Raw genomic sequence first — 18,745 nt, forward strand, 5'->3', positions numbered from 1 at the left:
GAAGTCAAAAGTATTAGAGTAAGATGTTTGTGTATGTATTTCCATAGCCAAGTATTAATTCCTGCAAAAATTGCTACATGATGATCAATACTATGTCTTAAATTGGTAAAATGCTGATGGCAGTTTCTTATATGTATTTAAATAACTGGAAACAACTAAAGCAACCATCCAAATACTGGATTAAAGCAAGAGCCTCTAATGACAAAAATAGAATTCTTTTTATGAAATTATGTTTGTACTTGAAAAAAATTTCCAAAACTGCACATCGACTATTACAAATAGTGGATCCTCAAAATAGGATACCTGTGGTTTTAATCCCCTAAGGACTATCTTTCTATATTATTCAAATGGTTCAAAACAACCTGGTATTAGCTTTTGACTTAAAAATGAAATTTAGTGTGAAAATATAGAATAAGAGTCCCAGATGTATAACCCTTCAAATTCAGATTGTAGTGATGGTAGTACCATTTAATCAAGCATTAAAAACTAAAATAAAGTTTTACAAGTGTGTCAACAACTGTTTACTCATAGAAAATCACAATAGCTCCTTAACAGAAAGTGTTGTCCATAAGAAATCAATGGCCAAGAAAAAAAAAATCTTCTCTTTGTGGCAGTCTACTGCTAGGGATTATAAAATATATCTATCACTTAGCTGATTATCACTAGTAAGAAAGAAGATGAAAAGGAAGGAGAGAGAGAAGACAGAAGAGACAGGGACCATAGAGAAAAGAAATAGGAAAGAATAGAAGCAGGCAAGAAGGAATATCAAACAGTTAAAAAGGGAGCAGTTAGAACAGCATATCTTAGGAGTGGTTCCTGAGTCTTTTTTGCCTGCTCACCAATTACAAACTCTCAGTAACTTCTCTCTTCATAATGCCTCAGCAAGGCACATAATGCAACAGTCTACAACCCATTTCCCTCTGATCTCACCTCTCCAATCACAAATCTCTTGAACTAGGAGGACTATTGCTCTTTCATTAATATCAGGGTTATCCATACTTTTGTTCTGCCCTATAGTTTTCCCTGGCCTTTTCTACTTGGCCGATTATTTCTTCTAAAAATTCGGTCAATTATTACTCAGTGATGGCTCCCTCTCTCCTCCAGTCTGCATGAGATATTCTTCCACCCTGCTATCACATCTTACTTGTGAGGTTCTCATGATAACTTTTTCATGACAGTATAATTTACAATTAACTAGTTTCTCTGTCTCCTCTGCAAAGGTATGAGCTTCTTGAGAGCAGGGACTATGTCTTAGTCAGAAATGCTGACCATACGAAATCGTGTGAATGTGGGAGAGAAGACAAGGGGTTGGATGGCTGTGGGCACGCATGTGCATATACCTTGAAAACTGATAATAGTTTCTTGGTAAACACACTGGTTTTTTATATTATTCTCATTGAAAACTAGTGCCAGTAGAATCAAAAAGCAATTTTCATTCCAGAAATTGCCATGAAAAAAATGACAGGTCAAAGATGATTCACATCAATACCAGTTCCAAAGGTCCGCTGCTGCTGCTGCTGCCAAGTCGCTCCAGTAGTGTCCGACTCTTTGCGACACCATGGACTGCAGCCTACCAGGCTCCTCCACCCATGGGATTTTCCAGACAAGAGTACTGGAGTGGGGTGTCATCCTCAAGGTCTTTCCTAGTTTAAGTGAAATATAATCCAGATCTTAAAATTTCCCTGTAAATTCAGATACAATCCAGGCACATGAAGAGCTTCTTGCAATCTGAAAAGTAAAACTTCCCCTTGGAAAGACTGGCACTTGTACAGGTTCAACAAGGTTCAACAAATGTATGTTGAATTGAAAAACAGAAATAGAGATAAGAAAGAGTGGATGAGATGGATGAAACTGGAGCCGATTATACAGAGTGTAGTAAGCCAGAAAGAAAAACACCAATACAGTATACTAACACATATATATGGAATTTAGGAAGATGGCAATGACGACCCTGTATGCAAGACAGGGAAAGAGACACAGATGTGTATAACGGACTTTTGGACTCAGAGGGAGAGGGAGAGGGTGGGATGATTTGGGAGAATGACATTCTAACATGTATACTATCATGTGAATTGAATCGCCAGTCGATGTCTGACGCAGGATGCAGCATGCTTGGGGCTGGTGCATGGGGATGACCCAGAAAGATGTTATGGGGAGGGAGGTGGGAGGGGGGTTCATGTTTGGGAATGCATGTAAGAATTAAAGATTTTAAAATTTAAAAAATAAAAAACTAAAAATTAAAAAAAAAATAAAAAATAAAAAAAAAAATAAAAAAAGAAAACAAAGGAAAAAAAAAAAAAAAAAAAGAAAGAGTGGGAAGCAAAGAGGTGGGGTGGAGGGGGGAGAATTTTTGAAATGTAGCAGAGTTGCTATACTTTGCCCATAGAGGGAAAACAGCTGGTAATTTTAACAGGCTATTCACTTAAATTATACTATCCCCACTTACCTGACCTCACTCCCCAAAAAAGGCCCCAGAAAACAATATTTTCACTATAAATGAACCTCTTAAGAAGTGTTTCCCTCTTTGATCTCTGTGGTTAGTACTCCTTACAACTTCTCCAGCTCTAACAACACTTTTGGGTGGCCCTTTGATGATGCAGTGACCAGAGTCCCCAGGCCGTTTATTATGAGATCTCTACCTTGAATTCCCATGCCATTAAGAGAAGAAAAAATATTAGAAGCTTGATTTAAAAAGTAAAGGTGAAACGAAGCTGTGATTAATAAACTATGACAGCATTATCTTCAAGGAAAGTCAGGATGTCCTAACATTTTAATACATATGGATAAATATCATTTAGACCAATACTAGTGAAAAAGGAATGCCTATTAACACAATTAGTAAAAACTATTTTAGAATTCTATTAGAAGCATATTCATGCAATGTATTCCCAGCATCCCTATCCCTGCTTTTTTGTTTTACCTCATTTATATAATTACCAAACCCATTTTGGTCATGATAATATCTTAAAAACAGATATTAAATATGTTGGCAAAAGTCAGAAGGTTAAAGTTAAAACCTTCAAGTGAAATTATTTTCTGATTTCAAAGTCCATGAATTTAATCCCTGTGCTATGCAGCCTCTTTTCAGATCAATGCCATGACGTATTAAAAAGGAGCTCACATGCCTATTAAGCTTTTCACTTTTCTGAGTATGATACCTGTGTGATCTCATTTATTATGTCTAACCAAATGGTGAGATGGAAATCCAATATTCTTCTACACCTGATGAGAAATAAGACTGTGACTTCTCAGTTAATACTAAAAAAGGGGAAATAATTTGTGTACCCTGGCATTCAGGGTGATTTCTTTTGTTAACGAAGTCTGTACATGCTTAATATCTCTAACTCTATAATACTGCTCTGAAAAGCAATGTGTACACACAGAAGATCAAATATCACCATTCATATAAAATTTAGCATTATAAGAGCTACATTTCAACACATATTACTAAAATTCCTTTTGTTAAATGCTATTATTCTCATTTTACAAAAATTTAGACTGATTTCTGTGTAACAGTCAGCCTAGAAAGAAATGAGCAAAACTTAGTGCTGGAACTGTACCATTCTCTTTTACATCAAAAGTACATACTAGCCAAGAATGGTTATGAACAAAAAATGAGCTAAGGGAAAGTTAATAACCAAAGTCTTAATAGTAATGGAAGATAATACTTGCTCATTTATCTTTTTAGTATTATATTTTATGTTATCAAGATAAATTAACATTATGTAAAATCAACCATTTGAGAGCTACAAACCAATGGAATTTAGGCATTCATTATATTGTGGGATCATCACTTCGATCTAGTTCCAAACTATTTCCACCCACATTGAAACGTGTATTTTAAACACATTTGCGGCTGAATGATATTCCTCTGTATGGATTACCACATTTATCAATCCATTCATCAGCAGATGAACATTTGGATGAACACTTTTGCCCATATATATAGTTCTATATATTCATGTACAAGATTTTTTTTTAATACCTGTTTTTAATTCTTTGGGGTTAAAGACTAGGAGAGAATTGATGAGTTTTATGATAATTCTGTTTAACTTTTTGAGAAACTGAGAAGTATGAAGGGTATCACTGCACTGAAATTTATTTGATATTTTTCTCATAATTTCACAAGAGTTATGGGTTCAGGTTCTTAAAGGGGAATACCAAACCACCTGACCTGCCTCTTGAGAAACCTGTGTGCAGGACAGGAAGCAACAGTTAGAACTGGACATGGAACAACACACTGGTTCCAAATAGGAAAAGGAGTACATCAAGGCTGTATAGTGTCATCCTGCTTATTTAACTTCTATGCAGAGCATATCACGAGAAACACTGGCTGGAGGAAGCACAAGCTGGAATCAAGATTGCCTGGAGAAATACCAATAACCTTAGATATGCTGATGACACCATCCTTACGGCAGAAAATAAAGAGGAACTAAAGAGCCTCTTGATGAAAATAAAGAGGAGAGTGAAAAAGTTGGCTTAAAGCTCAACATACAAAAACTAAGATCATGGCATCCAGTCCCATCACTTCATGGCAAATAGATGGGGAAACAGTGGAAACAGTGGGTGACTTTATTTTGGGGGCTCCAAAATCATTGCAGTTGGTGACCGCAGCTATGAAATTGAAAGATGTTTGCTCCTTGGAAGAACAGTTATGACCAACCTAGACAGCATTAAAAAGCAGAGACATTACTTTGCCAACAAAGGTCCATTTAGTCAAAACTATGGTTTTCCCAGTAGTCATGTATGCGTGTCTGAGTTGGACTATAAAGAAAGCTGAATGCCAAAGAACTGATGCTTTTGAACTGTGGTGTTGAAGAAGACTCTTGAGAGTCCCTTGGACTGCAAGGAGATCCAACCAGTCCATCCTAAAGGAAATCAGTCCTGAATATTCATTGGCAGGACTGATGCTGAAGCTGAAACTTCAATACTTTGGCTACCTGAAGCAAAGAGCTGACTCATTTGAAAAGACCTGATGCTGAGAAAGATTGAGGGCAGGAGAAGAAGGGGAACGCAGAGGATGAGATGGTTGCATGGCATCACAGACTCAACGGACATGAGTTTGGGTAAACTCCAGGAGTTGGTGATGAACAGGGAGGCCTGGCATGCTGCAGTCCATGGCATTGCAAAGAGTCAGACATGGCTGAGTGACTGAAGTGAACTGATCGGTTCAGGGGAAGCACACCACAGGTGATCTGCCATTTTTGACATCTCCCATCAACTGTGTCTATACCATTACCATGATTTACGTCTATGATTTTGACTTTGATCAATGACTGAAATTTCAGGTTTCCTCAGTGTAGATTTACTTTCCCTGCTATTCACACTGTATTTTGAGAAAAGTCACTACACTCAGCCCATGCTTAAGTAATGAGGAATTATTTTCTCCTTGATCAGGGTTGCGTGCTACATGATTTATCTCTAATTCTCCTGCATGGGTGATTACTCTCCTATTCCATGTACTAATTTATTCAATCATTTATATTAGTATGAAATCATGGATATTTATTTTATAATCTGGATTATAGTCAAATACTGCTAATGGGAGCATTTTCATTTGGCTCTTAAGCCTCTTTGATATATATCCACATCAAATTTTCTAAGTTTATGTATGTTTGAGCATTTCCTTATTTCCTAGGACTAAAAGATGCTCCTGGTTTATCTTGTATCTTAAATTCCTATTCCCATAATAGCCATATCTCCAAAAATCCCTGGTTCCTTTTACTGGATAATGGTATTAGAAATATACACATGCTTATTGTTTCTATGGTTTCATTGTATTTAGTCCCTCACAGATAACATGGCAAAAGCCTAAGACAATATAGTCAAAAATACAGTATCATAAAAAATTTCACTGTACTAAAACCTCCTGTGCCTCATGTATTCATTCATTCCCATGAACTCATGAGCCCCTGACAAGCACCTAACTTTTCACTGTCTCCATAGTTTTGCATCTTCCAGAATATCATAAAAGTGGGATCATACTATATATAGACTGTTGAGATTGGCTTCCTTCATGTAGCAATAGACACTTAAGTATCCTCTATATCTTTTCATGACTTGACAGATTATTTCTTTTTATTATGGATAATATCCCATTGCTGGAGAAGGTAATGGTAATCCACCCCAGTACTCTTGCCTAGAAAATCCCATGGATGGAGGAACCTGGTAGGCTCCAGTCTGTGGGATCACCAGGAGTTGGACACAACTGAGCGACTTCACTTTCACTCTTCACTTTCAAGCACTGGAGAAAGAAATGGCAACCCACTCCAGCGTTCTTGCCTGGAGAATCCCAGGGACGGGGGAGCCTGGTGGGGTGCCACCTATGGGGTCGCACAGAGTTGGACATGACTGAAGCGACAGCAGCAGCAGCAGCATCCCATTGTACAAATGTACCACACTTTATTTAACCATTAACAGATTGAAGGACATCTTGGATGTCTCTAGTTTTTTATAATTATGAATAAAGCTGTCACAAACATTCAAACACAGGTTTTGTATGAACAGAATTTTTAACCAAGTTTGGTAAATACCTAGCAGTACTATTACTTTAGCATGTTTATTTCTTTAAAAACAAACATTTACATTGAAACAACCAGTACAATGGAATATATTTATGCATAATATTATTTTAAATAAATAGAATTTAAAATGTCCTTCCATACTCTATATCTTCCAAAGAAAAAGACTCCTCCACATGTATACACTGACATGTCCACATGTAAGTATGTAACAGCATAGAAAAAAAGTGAAATATAACCACCAAAATGTGAACAAATGTATGCTTCTGATGAAAAACAATTAGCAGCAACGGGCAGATAGAGACATATTTCCTTCTCAGATCTCTAAAGTGTTGGATTCTTGTCCATAAGGCTAAAATTATATAATATTTTTAAAAACTAAATAAAGGTAGGCTTCCCTTACTGTTTTGTTATTTTGAAGAATATTGATAATATTGCTTTTTGCATAAGTGCGTGCTCAGTTGTGTCTGACTTTTTGTTACCCGATGGACTATAGCCAACCAGGTTTCTGTGCCCAAAAGACTGTGCCAGCAAGAATTCTGGAGTAGGTTGTCATTTCCTATTCTAGGGGATCTTCTCCTTCCAGGGATTGTACCTGTGTCTTTTGCATCTCCTACATTGGCCAGAGAAATCTTTACTACTGAGCCACCTGGGAAGTCCCAATATTGCCTTGAACTCAATCTTAAATCAGGATCATTGCTCAAATAATCAAAGAAATTTTGACACTTTAACTTGTCTCTCTATTCTTCATTGTGTGTGTGCTCTATTCATTAAAACCCGGTAAAACAAGCAGTCCAAGGCTGACTGCTCTACAACGGGCATACTTGGTGTACGTTACTGAGTGAGCAACTGAGCATGCACACACTAACTAGTTCATCTCCCTCTGCTAGTCAGCCCATGTCCACTCACCCAAGTCATCTGGGACTAGAAATGGCAACTTAGTTCTGGAATACTGCTTTTCTTTTTTAAAAAGTTAATCAAAGAAATGTTTTAAAACTGTGCTTAACTCCACCATTAGAACTTTATTATTGTCCTCACCATGACCTTGACAAAAGGCAAGATGACATTCTCAATTTAGAGAGACAGGAATAAAGTGGTCTCAAAGGAACATAGCATGGATAGTTTGAGAGTTTCCTACTCCAGAGGCCACTCTCTACACTAAATATATGCCTCACACTCCCCCATAAATGCTGGTCACAACAGAAGGTGGATACTTTGCTTTGATGCAATATGATTCTATTTCAGATTCTATTTAGAATATGGAGAATGCTTTATCCTGGGGAAAAAATGTGGTCAAATATGGTGTCTCTCTGGTAAGAAGATATACTCTACACTCTGTCAATTTCTTAACTTCTCCCTTAGTTCCCTTCCTCTGTCCTATTTAAGAAAATGTTTTAATACTATATTTCCATGCACACTAATTAGAATGGTTTGGAATTATGCATAGCTTTCAGAAATATCAAGGGTTTCTTCTCCAAGGTACATTTTGGAAGTTCTGGACTCTCTACATCATCAAAACGAGTAACTTCTACACAGTCTTACAGCTACGTAGGTGCCCTCTTTGAGGTAGTATTCAGGTCTTCACAGATCCACAATCATCAGGGTCTACAGTTTTCTTGAGTTAAGAAAAACTGTATTCTAGGCACAGATACATAATTATAATTAACAGAAATTTCCAAATATTGAGAAAAGTGGTGGTTACTAGTTTAACTCAGGAAGGAACCTGATAGAGATTATGGAAAGAAATCTCTCAAAGCCTACAATAGTCAATAGTTACCTTGGAAATGGAATTATGCTCTTGGAACTGAACAGGAGATTCAGAAAGACAGCACAGATGCAGGACTGTTATCAGAGAGCATTGGGATTGCATTCCAGTCATGCTATTTCCCAGCTCTGAAACTGTAACAGGTTACACTAAGACCTAGACTCAGAATAGTACGATATATTTCATTCATTTTATTTTATTTGGTTAATGTGATGATTACTTTATAGACAATGTGGGTGAAAATTTCTAGCATAATAAGAGGTATTCAGAGAGAGTAACAGGGAGATAGAAAGAAACAGAAATGTTTAATTTTCCCATGACCCTGAAATTACCAGCTCAAAAATAACAATTAAAGTTGTCCATTTTAAAAATTTTTACTTTTTAATTTTTCTTGAGTTTTTTTGTGAGTTCTGGCCTGATTCATTTGATTTTATAATTATACTCTTAGAATCTTTACAGTTACTTCTACTTAAGGTAAAGTTGAAAATTACATGCTAATTTATATAAGTAATTTTAACATGTTGTTAATATAGTTTTTAATATAATTATCCTAGTAGCAATATTTTGCCCTTTCTAATTTAACTAAAGTAATACTAAAAGCCCATTAAGTTAATATTAAGTGAAAAAGCTGGCATAAGCTTTTATTCTTTGATATAACATACACCACCTACAATCTATTTCTTTTTCACTGAAGTATGCAAAAGTGATCACAGTTCATAGTAAGAAAATATTCAATAAATTCCTGTTTACCACACTGGAAAAAATTAAAACCCCCTCCTACATCTATAGCTTTCTAATTCTATTTTTATTTTCATACTGGTACCTGATAACTCCATGGAGCCAAACAAAAACAGTATCATCAATAGCCTCAGTTACAGACAACAGGGAGCGTAAACCCAGATTAAACCTCAGGTCCACGGCATTGAATTGATCATAATTCTTGATTCATAGTATATTCACACCATTTCTAATGGCAATCTTAGATTTGCTTGTTTATTTAATAATAAAACTATAACTATGCTGCTGCTGCTGCTCTAAGTCGCTTCAGTCATGTCCGACTCTGTGCGACCCCATAGACGGCAGCCCCAGGCTCCCCCGTCCCTGGGATTCTCCAGGCAAGAACACTGGAGTGGGTTGCCATTTCCTTCTCCAGTGCATGAAAGTGAAAAGTGAAAGTAGTCATTCAGTCCTGTCCGACTCTTAGCGACCCCAGACTGCAGCACCAGGCTCCTCCGTCCATGGGATTTTCTAGGCAAGAGTACTGGAGTGGGTTGATATTATAACTATTATATTAAATAATTATAATATCATATAGCTGATAATATGTGTATCCTCATCCTGATCCTTAGCTGCCCAGAGTTGGAGTTACTTACATCATTTTTTAATACATAGTTATATATAGAAGTTCCTACAAAATACAGCATTTTCTATTGCTATTCATTTTATAAAAATTATGCTAATCTCTTTTTTCTTCATTATGATGTCTCAAAAAGCTATATATCTGTCATTTTATATAGTTATACCTTATTTGTTATGTTTCTGAATATTCCATTGTCTGCTTATGTACATAATTATAAATATCTCCATATATATAGTTGTAAGAATTTGTCTTGAGCATGAAAATGAGACTGAAATTGCTGGACCATAGCATGTGTTAGTATTGAGCTTTATAAGAAAAGCACAATTTTTTTTCCAAAGTACCTATGTAAGGACATGCTTTCATCAGCAATAAATAAAAAACCTGCTTTATTCAGAAAATATATTTTCATTTCTTTCCTTCAGATAAAATTAGAAGAAACTGAACTAAATGGAAGAAGTAACCAGTCTGTAGTGTCTGAATTTATTCTTCTTGGGCTGTGTGATTCATGGGAGCTCCAGGCCTTCCTCCTAGTGATATTTTCTTCACTTTATTTAATCACCATTTTAGGCAACATCTTCATTGTTCTCCTAATTACTGCTGATCTTCATCTCCACTGCCCTATGTACTTCCTGTTAGCCAATCTTTCGTGCATTGACTTATGCCTTTCATCAGTAACCACTCCTAAAATGATCACAGACTTTCTCAAGGCAAACAAGACCATCTCTTTTGGAAGCTGCATGTGTCAGATTTTTTTTGGACATTTTTTTGGAGGGGGTGAGATGGTGTTGCTTGTGTCAATGGCCTATGACCGTTACGTGGCCATCTGCAAGCCACTCTATTACTCTAGCATTATGAACACACAAACGTGCATTCGGCTAGTAATGACATCATGGATCATTGGCTTTGTGCATTCAATAAGTCAACTAGCTATAATTGTACAATTGCCTTTCTGTGGACCCAGAGAATTGGATAGCTTTTTCTGTGATATTCCACTGGTGATCAAGCTCGCTTGCATGGACACTTATGTTTTAGAAATGTTGATAAATGCTGACAGTGGGGTACTTGCCACCATCTGCTTCATTCTACTGCTGATCTCTTACTCTTTTTTTTTATGATTTATGTTTTTTATTTATTTTTTTTTTAAATTTTTAGTTTTTTATTTTTTAAATTTTAAAATCTTTAATTCTTACATGCATTCCCAAACATGAACCCCCCTCCCACCTCCCTCCCCATAACAACTTTCTGGGTCATCCCCATGCACCAGCCCCAAGCATGCTGCATCCTGCGTCAGACATAGACTGGCGATTCAATCCACATGATAGTACACATGTTAGAATGTCATTCTCCCAAATCATCCCACCCCCTCCCTCTCCCTCTGAGTCCAAAAGTCCGTTATACACATCTGTGTCTCCTTCCCTGTCTTGCATACAGGGTCGTCATTGCCATCTTCCTAAATTCCATATATATGTGTTAGTATACTGTATTGGTGTTTTTCTTTCTGGCTTACTTCACTCTGTATATTACTCTTATATTCTGCTTACTCTCTGCCATCAGTCGAAGGATGGGGCATCCAAGGCGCTCTCCACTTGCACTGCCCACATCACAGTAGTCGTGTTATTCTTTGGGCCCTGTATCTTCATCTACCTGTTTCCACTCAACATCACTTGGGTGGACAAGTTTCTTGCTGTATTTTATGCAGCCATCACACCACTACTAAATCCAGTCATTTACACTTTAAGAAACAAAGACATTAAAATTGCCATTAAGAGACTATGATGATAAGCTTATGGATTTCTGTTGGTATTTCATGATCTCGCATTATAAGAATGTGATAATTCCCAATTCACGTATGGAAACCATGTGTATCTATTGGCTAAAGTTTTGTGTCAATTCTATAGCATTCCAGAATTATCAAAATGAGTCCCTGTTTGGGAAATTTGGCCAGTCTTTAGAGCAATGATTTTTGTTGTTCTCAAGAATGATTTAGAATTAACAACAATGTTAATGTTAATTATTACTATCTGTACTGCTACTTCAACACAGACCACCACACCTGGAAATTTTCTAATCTGTTATGCATTTCTTTTAGCAAAGCATTTCATTTGGATCTTCTCTCTCTCTTTTTTAAATAAGTTTATACACTGAATGCAGGGGTTTGTGCATGCTCAGTCATGTCTGACTCTGTGATGCCACAGACTGTAGCCCACCAGGCTCCTCTGCCTATGGAATTTTCCAGGCAAGAATACTGGAGTGGGTTGCCGTTTCCTACAACAGATTTTCCCTACTCAGGGATCAAACCCACGTCTCCTGCATCTCCTGCATTGGCAAGCAGATTCTGTACCACTGAGCCAGTGCACTGAATACTGCTATCTTTATTTTACAAATTGATAAGATAGTCTATTGATTAGTTAACATCCTAGTTACATTCTGGAGAGGTAGCTAAGAGGGAATCATTAAGTATTCCTAATCATATTCAGAAAGAAATTTGAGTCATAATCATAATCTGGAGAGAGTGTTGTGCCTCCAACATCGTGTCTCAGTCATTTCTGAAACAGTGTCTTCAAGAGATACATATTCAACACAAAGATGGCTGTATTAACAACTTTTGGAGATTTTGCTTTTTCCCTTCCTATTCATAAGTGGGTTAGGCAGTTCATTACACAGGTGAGTCAAAATATCTAGTTTTGGAATAAACTATCCATTTAATTCACTGAAGTATTCACATAATCTTTAAAAACTAGATTATGTACAGAGTTTGTGAATTATTCATTACTACCTATAACAAAAAAAAAAACTTTTTTCAGAAATCATACTACTCTGGGCCTCAAAATTTTATAAAAATTTATATCCATTTATCTGAAATCAATGGATCTAGATATACTTCAAATTTCACATTACTTTTTAAAGATGACATGGTCTTGTGTATTTTGTAACATTTCCAATAGAGAATCTCAGGAATAAACCCTTAAATAAAATAATTGCCATTTTCATGTGTGTATGTGTATATGATATGATATGTATTCTGATTTTTCTAAATTTTTCTGCATCTGCATACTCAGTTTGTATACTATCTATTAACTTGTCTTCAATAACATTGATTTTTTTTCTTATGCTTTGAACATTCTGTTTTAAAGCCACTCCAGTATTTTTGCCTGAGAAATCCCATGGACAGAGTTGCCTAGCGGACTACAGTCCATGGGATCACAAAGAGTCGGACATGACTGTATGACTTAAAAAAAAATTCATAATTTCACATTTCTTCTCATTTTCTCTTTATTGAAGGATAATTACTTTACAGAATTCTTTTTTTTCTGTCAAACCTCAACAGGAATCAGCCATAGGTGTATATATCTACCCTTCCTTTTGAAACTCCCTCCCATCTCCTGCCGCATCTCACCCCTCTAGGTTGATACAGAGCCTCTGTTTGAGTTTCCTGAGGCATACAACAAATTCCCGTTGGCTATCTATTTTACATATAGTAATGTAAGTTTCCATGTTACTCTTTCCATACATCTCACCCTTTCCTCCTCTCTCCCCGTGTCCATAAGTCTATTCTCTATATCTGTTTCTCCACTGCTGCCCTGTAATTAAATTCTTCAGTACCATTTTTCTAGATTCTGTTTATATGTGTTAGAATACAATATTTATCTTTCTCTTTCTGACTCACTTTGCTCTGTACAATAGGTTCTAGGTTCATCCACCTCATCAGAACTGACTCAAATGCATTCCTTTTTATGGCTTAGTAATATTCCATTGAGTATATGTACCACTACTTCTTTATCCATTCATCTGTCAATGGACATCTAGGTGGCTTCCATGTTCTAGCTATTGTGAATAGCTGCAATGAACAATGAGTTACATGTGTCTTTTTCAGCTTTGGTTTCTTCAGGGTATATGCCTAGGAGTGAGATTGCTGGGACATATGGTGGTTTTATTCCTAGTTTTTTAAGGAATCTCCGTACTGTCTTCCATAGTGGCTGTATCAACATTCCCATCAACAGTGCAAGAGTGCTCCCTTTTCTCCACACCCTCTCCAGCATTTATTGTTTGTAGACTTTCTGATGATGGCCATTCTGACTGGTATGAGGTGATATCTCCTTGTAGTTTTGATTTGCATTTCTCTAATAATGAGCAACATTGAGCATCTTTTCATATTTGTTAGCCATCTGTATGTCTTCTTTGGAGAAATGTCTGTTTGGATGTTTTACCCATTTTTTGATTGGGTTGTTTGTTTTTCTGGCATTGAGTTGTATGAGCTGCTTGTATATTTTGGAAGTTAATCCTTTGTCAGTTGTTTCATTTGCTATTATTTTCTCCCATCTGAGGGATGTCTTTTCACCTTGCTTATAGTTTCCTTGGCTGTGCAAAAGCTTTTAAGTTCAATCAGGTCCCACTTAGTAACTTTTGTTTTTATTTCCATCACTCTAAGAGTTGGGTCATAGAGGATCTTGCTTTGATTTATGTCATCAAGGGTTCTATCTATGTTTTCCTCTAAGAGTTTTATAGTTTCTGGTCTTACATTTAGCTCTCTAATCTATTTTGAGTTTATCTCTGTGTATGTTGTTGGGAAGTGTTCTAATTTCATTCTTTTGCATGTAGCTGTCCAGTTTTCCCAGCACCATTTATTGAAGAGGCTGTCTTTGCCCCAGTGTATATTCTTGCCTCCTTTGTCAAAAATAAGGTACTTATAGGTACATGGGTTTATTTATTGGCTTTCCATCTTGTTCCACTGATGTATATTTCTGTTTTTGTACCAGTGCCATACTCTCTTGATGATTGTAGCTTTGTAATATAACCTGAAGTCAGGAAGGTTGATTCCTCCAGCTCCATTCTTCTTTCTCAAGACTGCTTTGGCTATTCAGGGTCTTTTGTGTTTCCATACAAATTGTGAAATTTTTTGCTCTAGTTCTGTGAAAAATGCCATTGGTAATTTGATAGGGATTGCATTGAATCTGTAGATTACATTTGGTAGTAGTCATTTTCACAATATTGATTGTTCCCATCCAGGAACATGGAATATCTTCCTATCTGTTTATGTCCTCTTTGATTTCTTTCATCAGTGTCTTATAATTTTTTGTGTACAGTTCTTTTGTCTCCGTAGGTAAGTTTATTCCTAGATATTTAATTCTTTTTGTTGCAATGGTGAATGGGATTGATTCCTTAATTTCTTTTTCTGATTGTTCATTGTTAATATATAGAAATGCAACTCTGTATTGATTTTGTATCTTGCAACTTTGCTAAATTCACTGATTAGCTCTAGCAATTTTTCCATACTATCTTAAGGTTTTCTGTGTACAGTATCATGCCATCTGCAGACAGTGAGAGCTTTACTTCTTCTTTTCCGATCTGGATACCTTTTATTTCTTTTTCTTCTCTGCTGTAGCTAGGACTTTCAGAACTATGTTGACTAACACTGATGAAACATTAATTTTGTTCCTGATCTTAGGGGGAATGTTTTCAGTTTTTCACCATTGAGAATAATGTTTGCTGCAGGCTTTTCAAATATGTCCTTTACTATTTGGAAGTGTGCCCATTTTTTGAAGCGTTTTAATCATAAATGGGTGCTGAATTTTGTCAAAGGCTTTTTCTGCATCTGTTGAGATTATCATGTGGTTTTTATCTTTCAATTTGTGAATATGGAGTATCACATTGATTGATTTATGTATATTGAAGACTCCTTGCATTCCTGGAATAAACCCAACTTGATCATGATGTATGAACTTGTTAATATGCTGCTGAATTCTGTTTGCTAAAATTTTTTCTGAGGATTATTTAGTCTATGTTCATCTGTGATACTGGCCTGTAGTTTTCTTTTTTGTGTTGTCTTTGTCTGGTTTTGGTATCAGGGTGATGGTGGCCTTGAAGAATGAGTTTGGAAGTGTTCCTTCCTCTGCAATTTTTTGAAAGAGTTTTAGAAGGATAGGAGTTAGCTCTTCTCTAAATATTTGATAGAATTATCCTGTGAAGCCATCTGGTCCTGGGCTTTTGTTTTTGGGAGATTTTTGATCATAGTTTCAATTTCAATGCTTGTAATTGGGTTGTTCATAATTTCTATTTCTTCCTGGTTTAGTATTTAAAGATTGAACTTTTCTAAGAATCTGTCCATTTCTTCCAGGTTATCCATTTTATTGCCATATAGTTGTTCATAATAGTCTCTTATAATCCTTTGTATTCTGCATTGTTTGTTGTAACCTCTCCTTTTTAATTTCTAATTTTGTTGACTTGATTTGCTTTCTTTTTCTTGATGAGTCTGGCTAAAGGCTTGTCAATTTTGTTTGTTTCTCAAAGAACCAGCTTTTAGTTTTATTAATCTTTACCATTGTTTCTTTCATTTCTTTTTTATGTATTTCTGCTCAGATCTTTATGATTTCTTTCCTTCTACTAATTTTGGGGGTTTTTTTGTTCTTGTTTTTCCAGTTGTTTTACATGCAACATTAGGTTGTCTATTTGATCTTTTTCTTGTTTCTTAAGGTAGGATTGTATTGCTATAAACTTCCCTCTTAGGACTGCTTTCACTGCCTCCCATAGGTTTTGAGTTGTCATGTTTTCATTTCCATTTGTTTCTAGAAATTTTTTTATTTCTTCACTAACTTGTTGGTATTTAGAAATGTGTTGCTTAATCTTCATGTGTCTGTGTTTCTTACAGTTGTTTTCTTGTAATTGATATCTAGTCTCATAGCATTGTGTTTGGAGAAGATGCTTGATGCAATTTCAAGTTTCTTAAATTTACTGAGGTTTAATTTGTGACCCGAGATGTAGTCTATCCTGGAGAATGTTCCATGTGCACTTGAGAAGAAGGTGCATTCTTCTGCATTTGGATGGAATGTCCTGAAGATATCAATGAGATCCACCTCATCTAATGTAACATTTAAGATTTGTGTTTATTAATTTTCTGTTTTGATGATCTGTCCATTAGTGTGAGTGGGGTGTTAAAGTCTCCTGCTATTATTGTGTTACTATCAATTTCTCCTTTTATGCCTGTTAGTGTTTGTCTTATGTATTGAGATGCTCCTATGTTGAGTGCATAGATATTTACAATTGTTATGTCTTCTTCTTGGACTGATTCCTTGATTACTGTGTAGGGTCCTTCTTTTTTTTACTTTAAATTTATTTATTTTAATTGGAGGCTAATTACCTTACAATATTGTATTGGTTTTGCCATACATCAACATGAATCCACCATGGGTGTGTACACGTGTTCCCCATCCTGAACCCCCCTCCCACCTCCCTCTCTGTACCATCCCTCTGGGTCATCCCAGTGCCTCAGCCCCAAGCATCCTGTATCATGCATCAAACCTGGACTGGCAGTTCGTCTCTTATATGATATTATACATGTTTCAATGTCATTCTCCCAAATCATCCCACCCTCTCCTTCTCCCACAGAGTCCAAAATACTGTTCTATACATCTGTGTCTCTTTTGCTGTCTCACATACAGGGTTATCATTACCATCTTTCTAAATCCAATATATATGCATTAGTACACTGTATTGGTGTCCTTCTTTATTTCTTGTAATCTTCTTTAAGGTCTATTTTGTCTGATATGAGGATTGCTACTCCAGCTTTCTTTTGCTTCCCATTTGCATGGAATATATTTGTCCATCCTCTCACTTTCAGTCTACGTGTGTCTTGAGGTCTGAAGTGAGTTTCTTGTAGACAGCATATATATGGGACTTGTTTTTGAATCCATTCAGCCAGTCTGTGTCTTTTTGTTGGAGCATTTAATCCATTTACATTTAATTATTGATATTATGTTCCTATTGCCACTTTCTTAATTGCTTGAGGGTGATTTTGTAGATATTTTTTTTTTCCTTCCCTTGTATCTCTTGACTATTCAAGTCCGTTTAACATTTGTTGTGAACCTGGTTTAATGGTACTGAATTCTCTTAACTTTTGCTTGTCTGGAAAGATTTTTTTTCCTCCATCAATTTGAATGAGATCCTTGCCAGGTACAGTAATCTTGGCTGTAGATTTTCAGTACTTTAAATATATCCTGTCATTCCCTTCTGGCCTGCAGAGTTTCTGCTGAAAGATCAGCTGTTAAGCGAATAGGGTTTCTCTTGGATGGTACTTGTTGCTTCTCCCTTGTTGCTATTAATATTCTTTCTTTGTGTTTAGTCTTTGTTAGTTTGATTAGTATGTGTCTTGACGTGTTTTGCCTTGGGTTTATCCTGTATGGGACACTTTGTGCCTCTTGGACTTGATTGACAATTTCCTTTTCCATGTTGGGGAAATTTTCAACTATAATCTCTTCAAAAATTTTCTCATAACCTTTCTTTTTCTCTTCTTTTTCTCAGACCCCTGTAATTCAAATATTGGTGCATTTGATATTGTCCCAGAGGTCTCTGAGACTATCCTCAGTTTTTTGCATTATTTTTACTTTATTCTGCTCTTCAAAAGTTATAACCAACATTTTATCTTCCAACTCACTGATTCGTTCTTCTACTTCAGATATTTTGCTTGTTGGGACCTAACAAATGCCATGATAGGCTTCAGGGACTAAGATAGGACTCATGGGAAAGGCTGAGTCATTGCCCAGTGAGGTCATCCCCGCGGATGCCAGGACTTGTCTAATCAGCATACTCCCCATAACCTGGTTTGAGTTTATCAGGATGTGAAAGACATCCCCCTGCAGCCAATAGCCAATTAGTAAATACCAGGAAACCCCTGCAGCCAATAAAGATTAGCCAATTAGTAAATACTAGGAAACTCCTGCAGCCAATCAGCCCTTGCCAACTCTCTGTTCTAAAACCTATAAATACTGCTGTAAATCTGGGCTCAGGGCTCCTTGCTCCACTCCACTGTGCTGGATGTGGTGAAAGCCCTAGCTCGAGCTGGAAATAAAACCTCTTCATGCTTTTGCATTGCTGTGGACGTCTTATTCTCTCAGTTTTGGGGACTCGGACTCTGGGCATAACATTGCTATTGATTATTTCTAGAGTATTTTTAACTTCAGTTATTGTTTTGTTTGTCTCTGTATGTTTATTCTTTAATTCTTCTACGTATTTGTTAATTTATCTTCCATTTTCTCCATTTGTTTTCAAGGTTTTTCATCATTTTTACTATCATTATTCTGAATTCTTTTTCAGGTAGTTTGCCTA

At 36.3% G+C, this 18,745-nt stretch overlaps 1 protein-coding gene across 1 annotated transcript; it reads left to right on the forward strand.

Annotated features, from left to right (window-relative positions):
• The first annotated feature begins 7,780 nt into the window (after positions 1-7,780).
• On the forward strand, positions 7,781-11,422 carry LOC138444062 (olfactory receptor 4F4-like). The gene is made up of 4 exons (XM_069597396.1): positions 7,781-7,834; positions 7,947-8,087; positions 10,069-10,742; positions 11,167-11,422. The coding sequence occupies exons 1-4, from the start codon at positions 7,781-7,783 to the stop codon at positions 11,420-11,422; spliced, it is 1,125 nt and encodes a 374-aa protein (XP_069453497.1).
• Positions 11,423-18,745: the final 7,323 nt, after the last annotated feature.

This window comes from Ovis canadensis, chromosome 7, assembly GCF_042477335.2.
Source record: "Ovis canadensis isolate MfBH-ARS-UI-01 breed Bighorn chromosome 7, ARS-UI_OviCan_v2, whole genome shotgun sequence".
NCBI lineage: Eukaryota > Metazoa > Chordata > Mammalia > Artiodactyla > Bovidae > Ovis > Ovis canadensis.

Coding starts and splice junctions, on each gene's coding strand:
- LOC138444062 (XM_069597396.1), top strand. CDS start 7,781: ATGGAGAATGCTTTATCCTGGGGAAAAAATGTGGTCAAATATGGTGTC. Junction 7,835..7,946: donor TCAAATATGGTGTCTCTCTG/GTAAGAAGATAT, acceptor CACACTAATTAG/AATGGTTTGGAATTATGCAT. Junction 10,743..11,166: donor TTCATTCTACTGCTGATCTC/TTACTCTTTTTT, acceptor TCACTCTGTATA/TTACTCTTATATTCTGCTTA.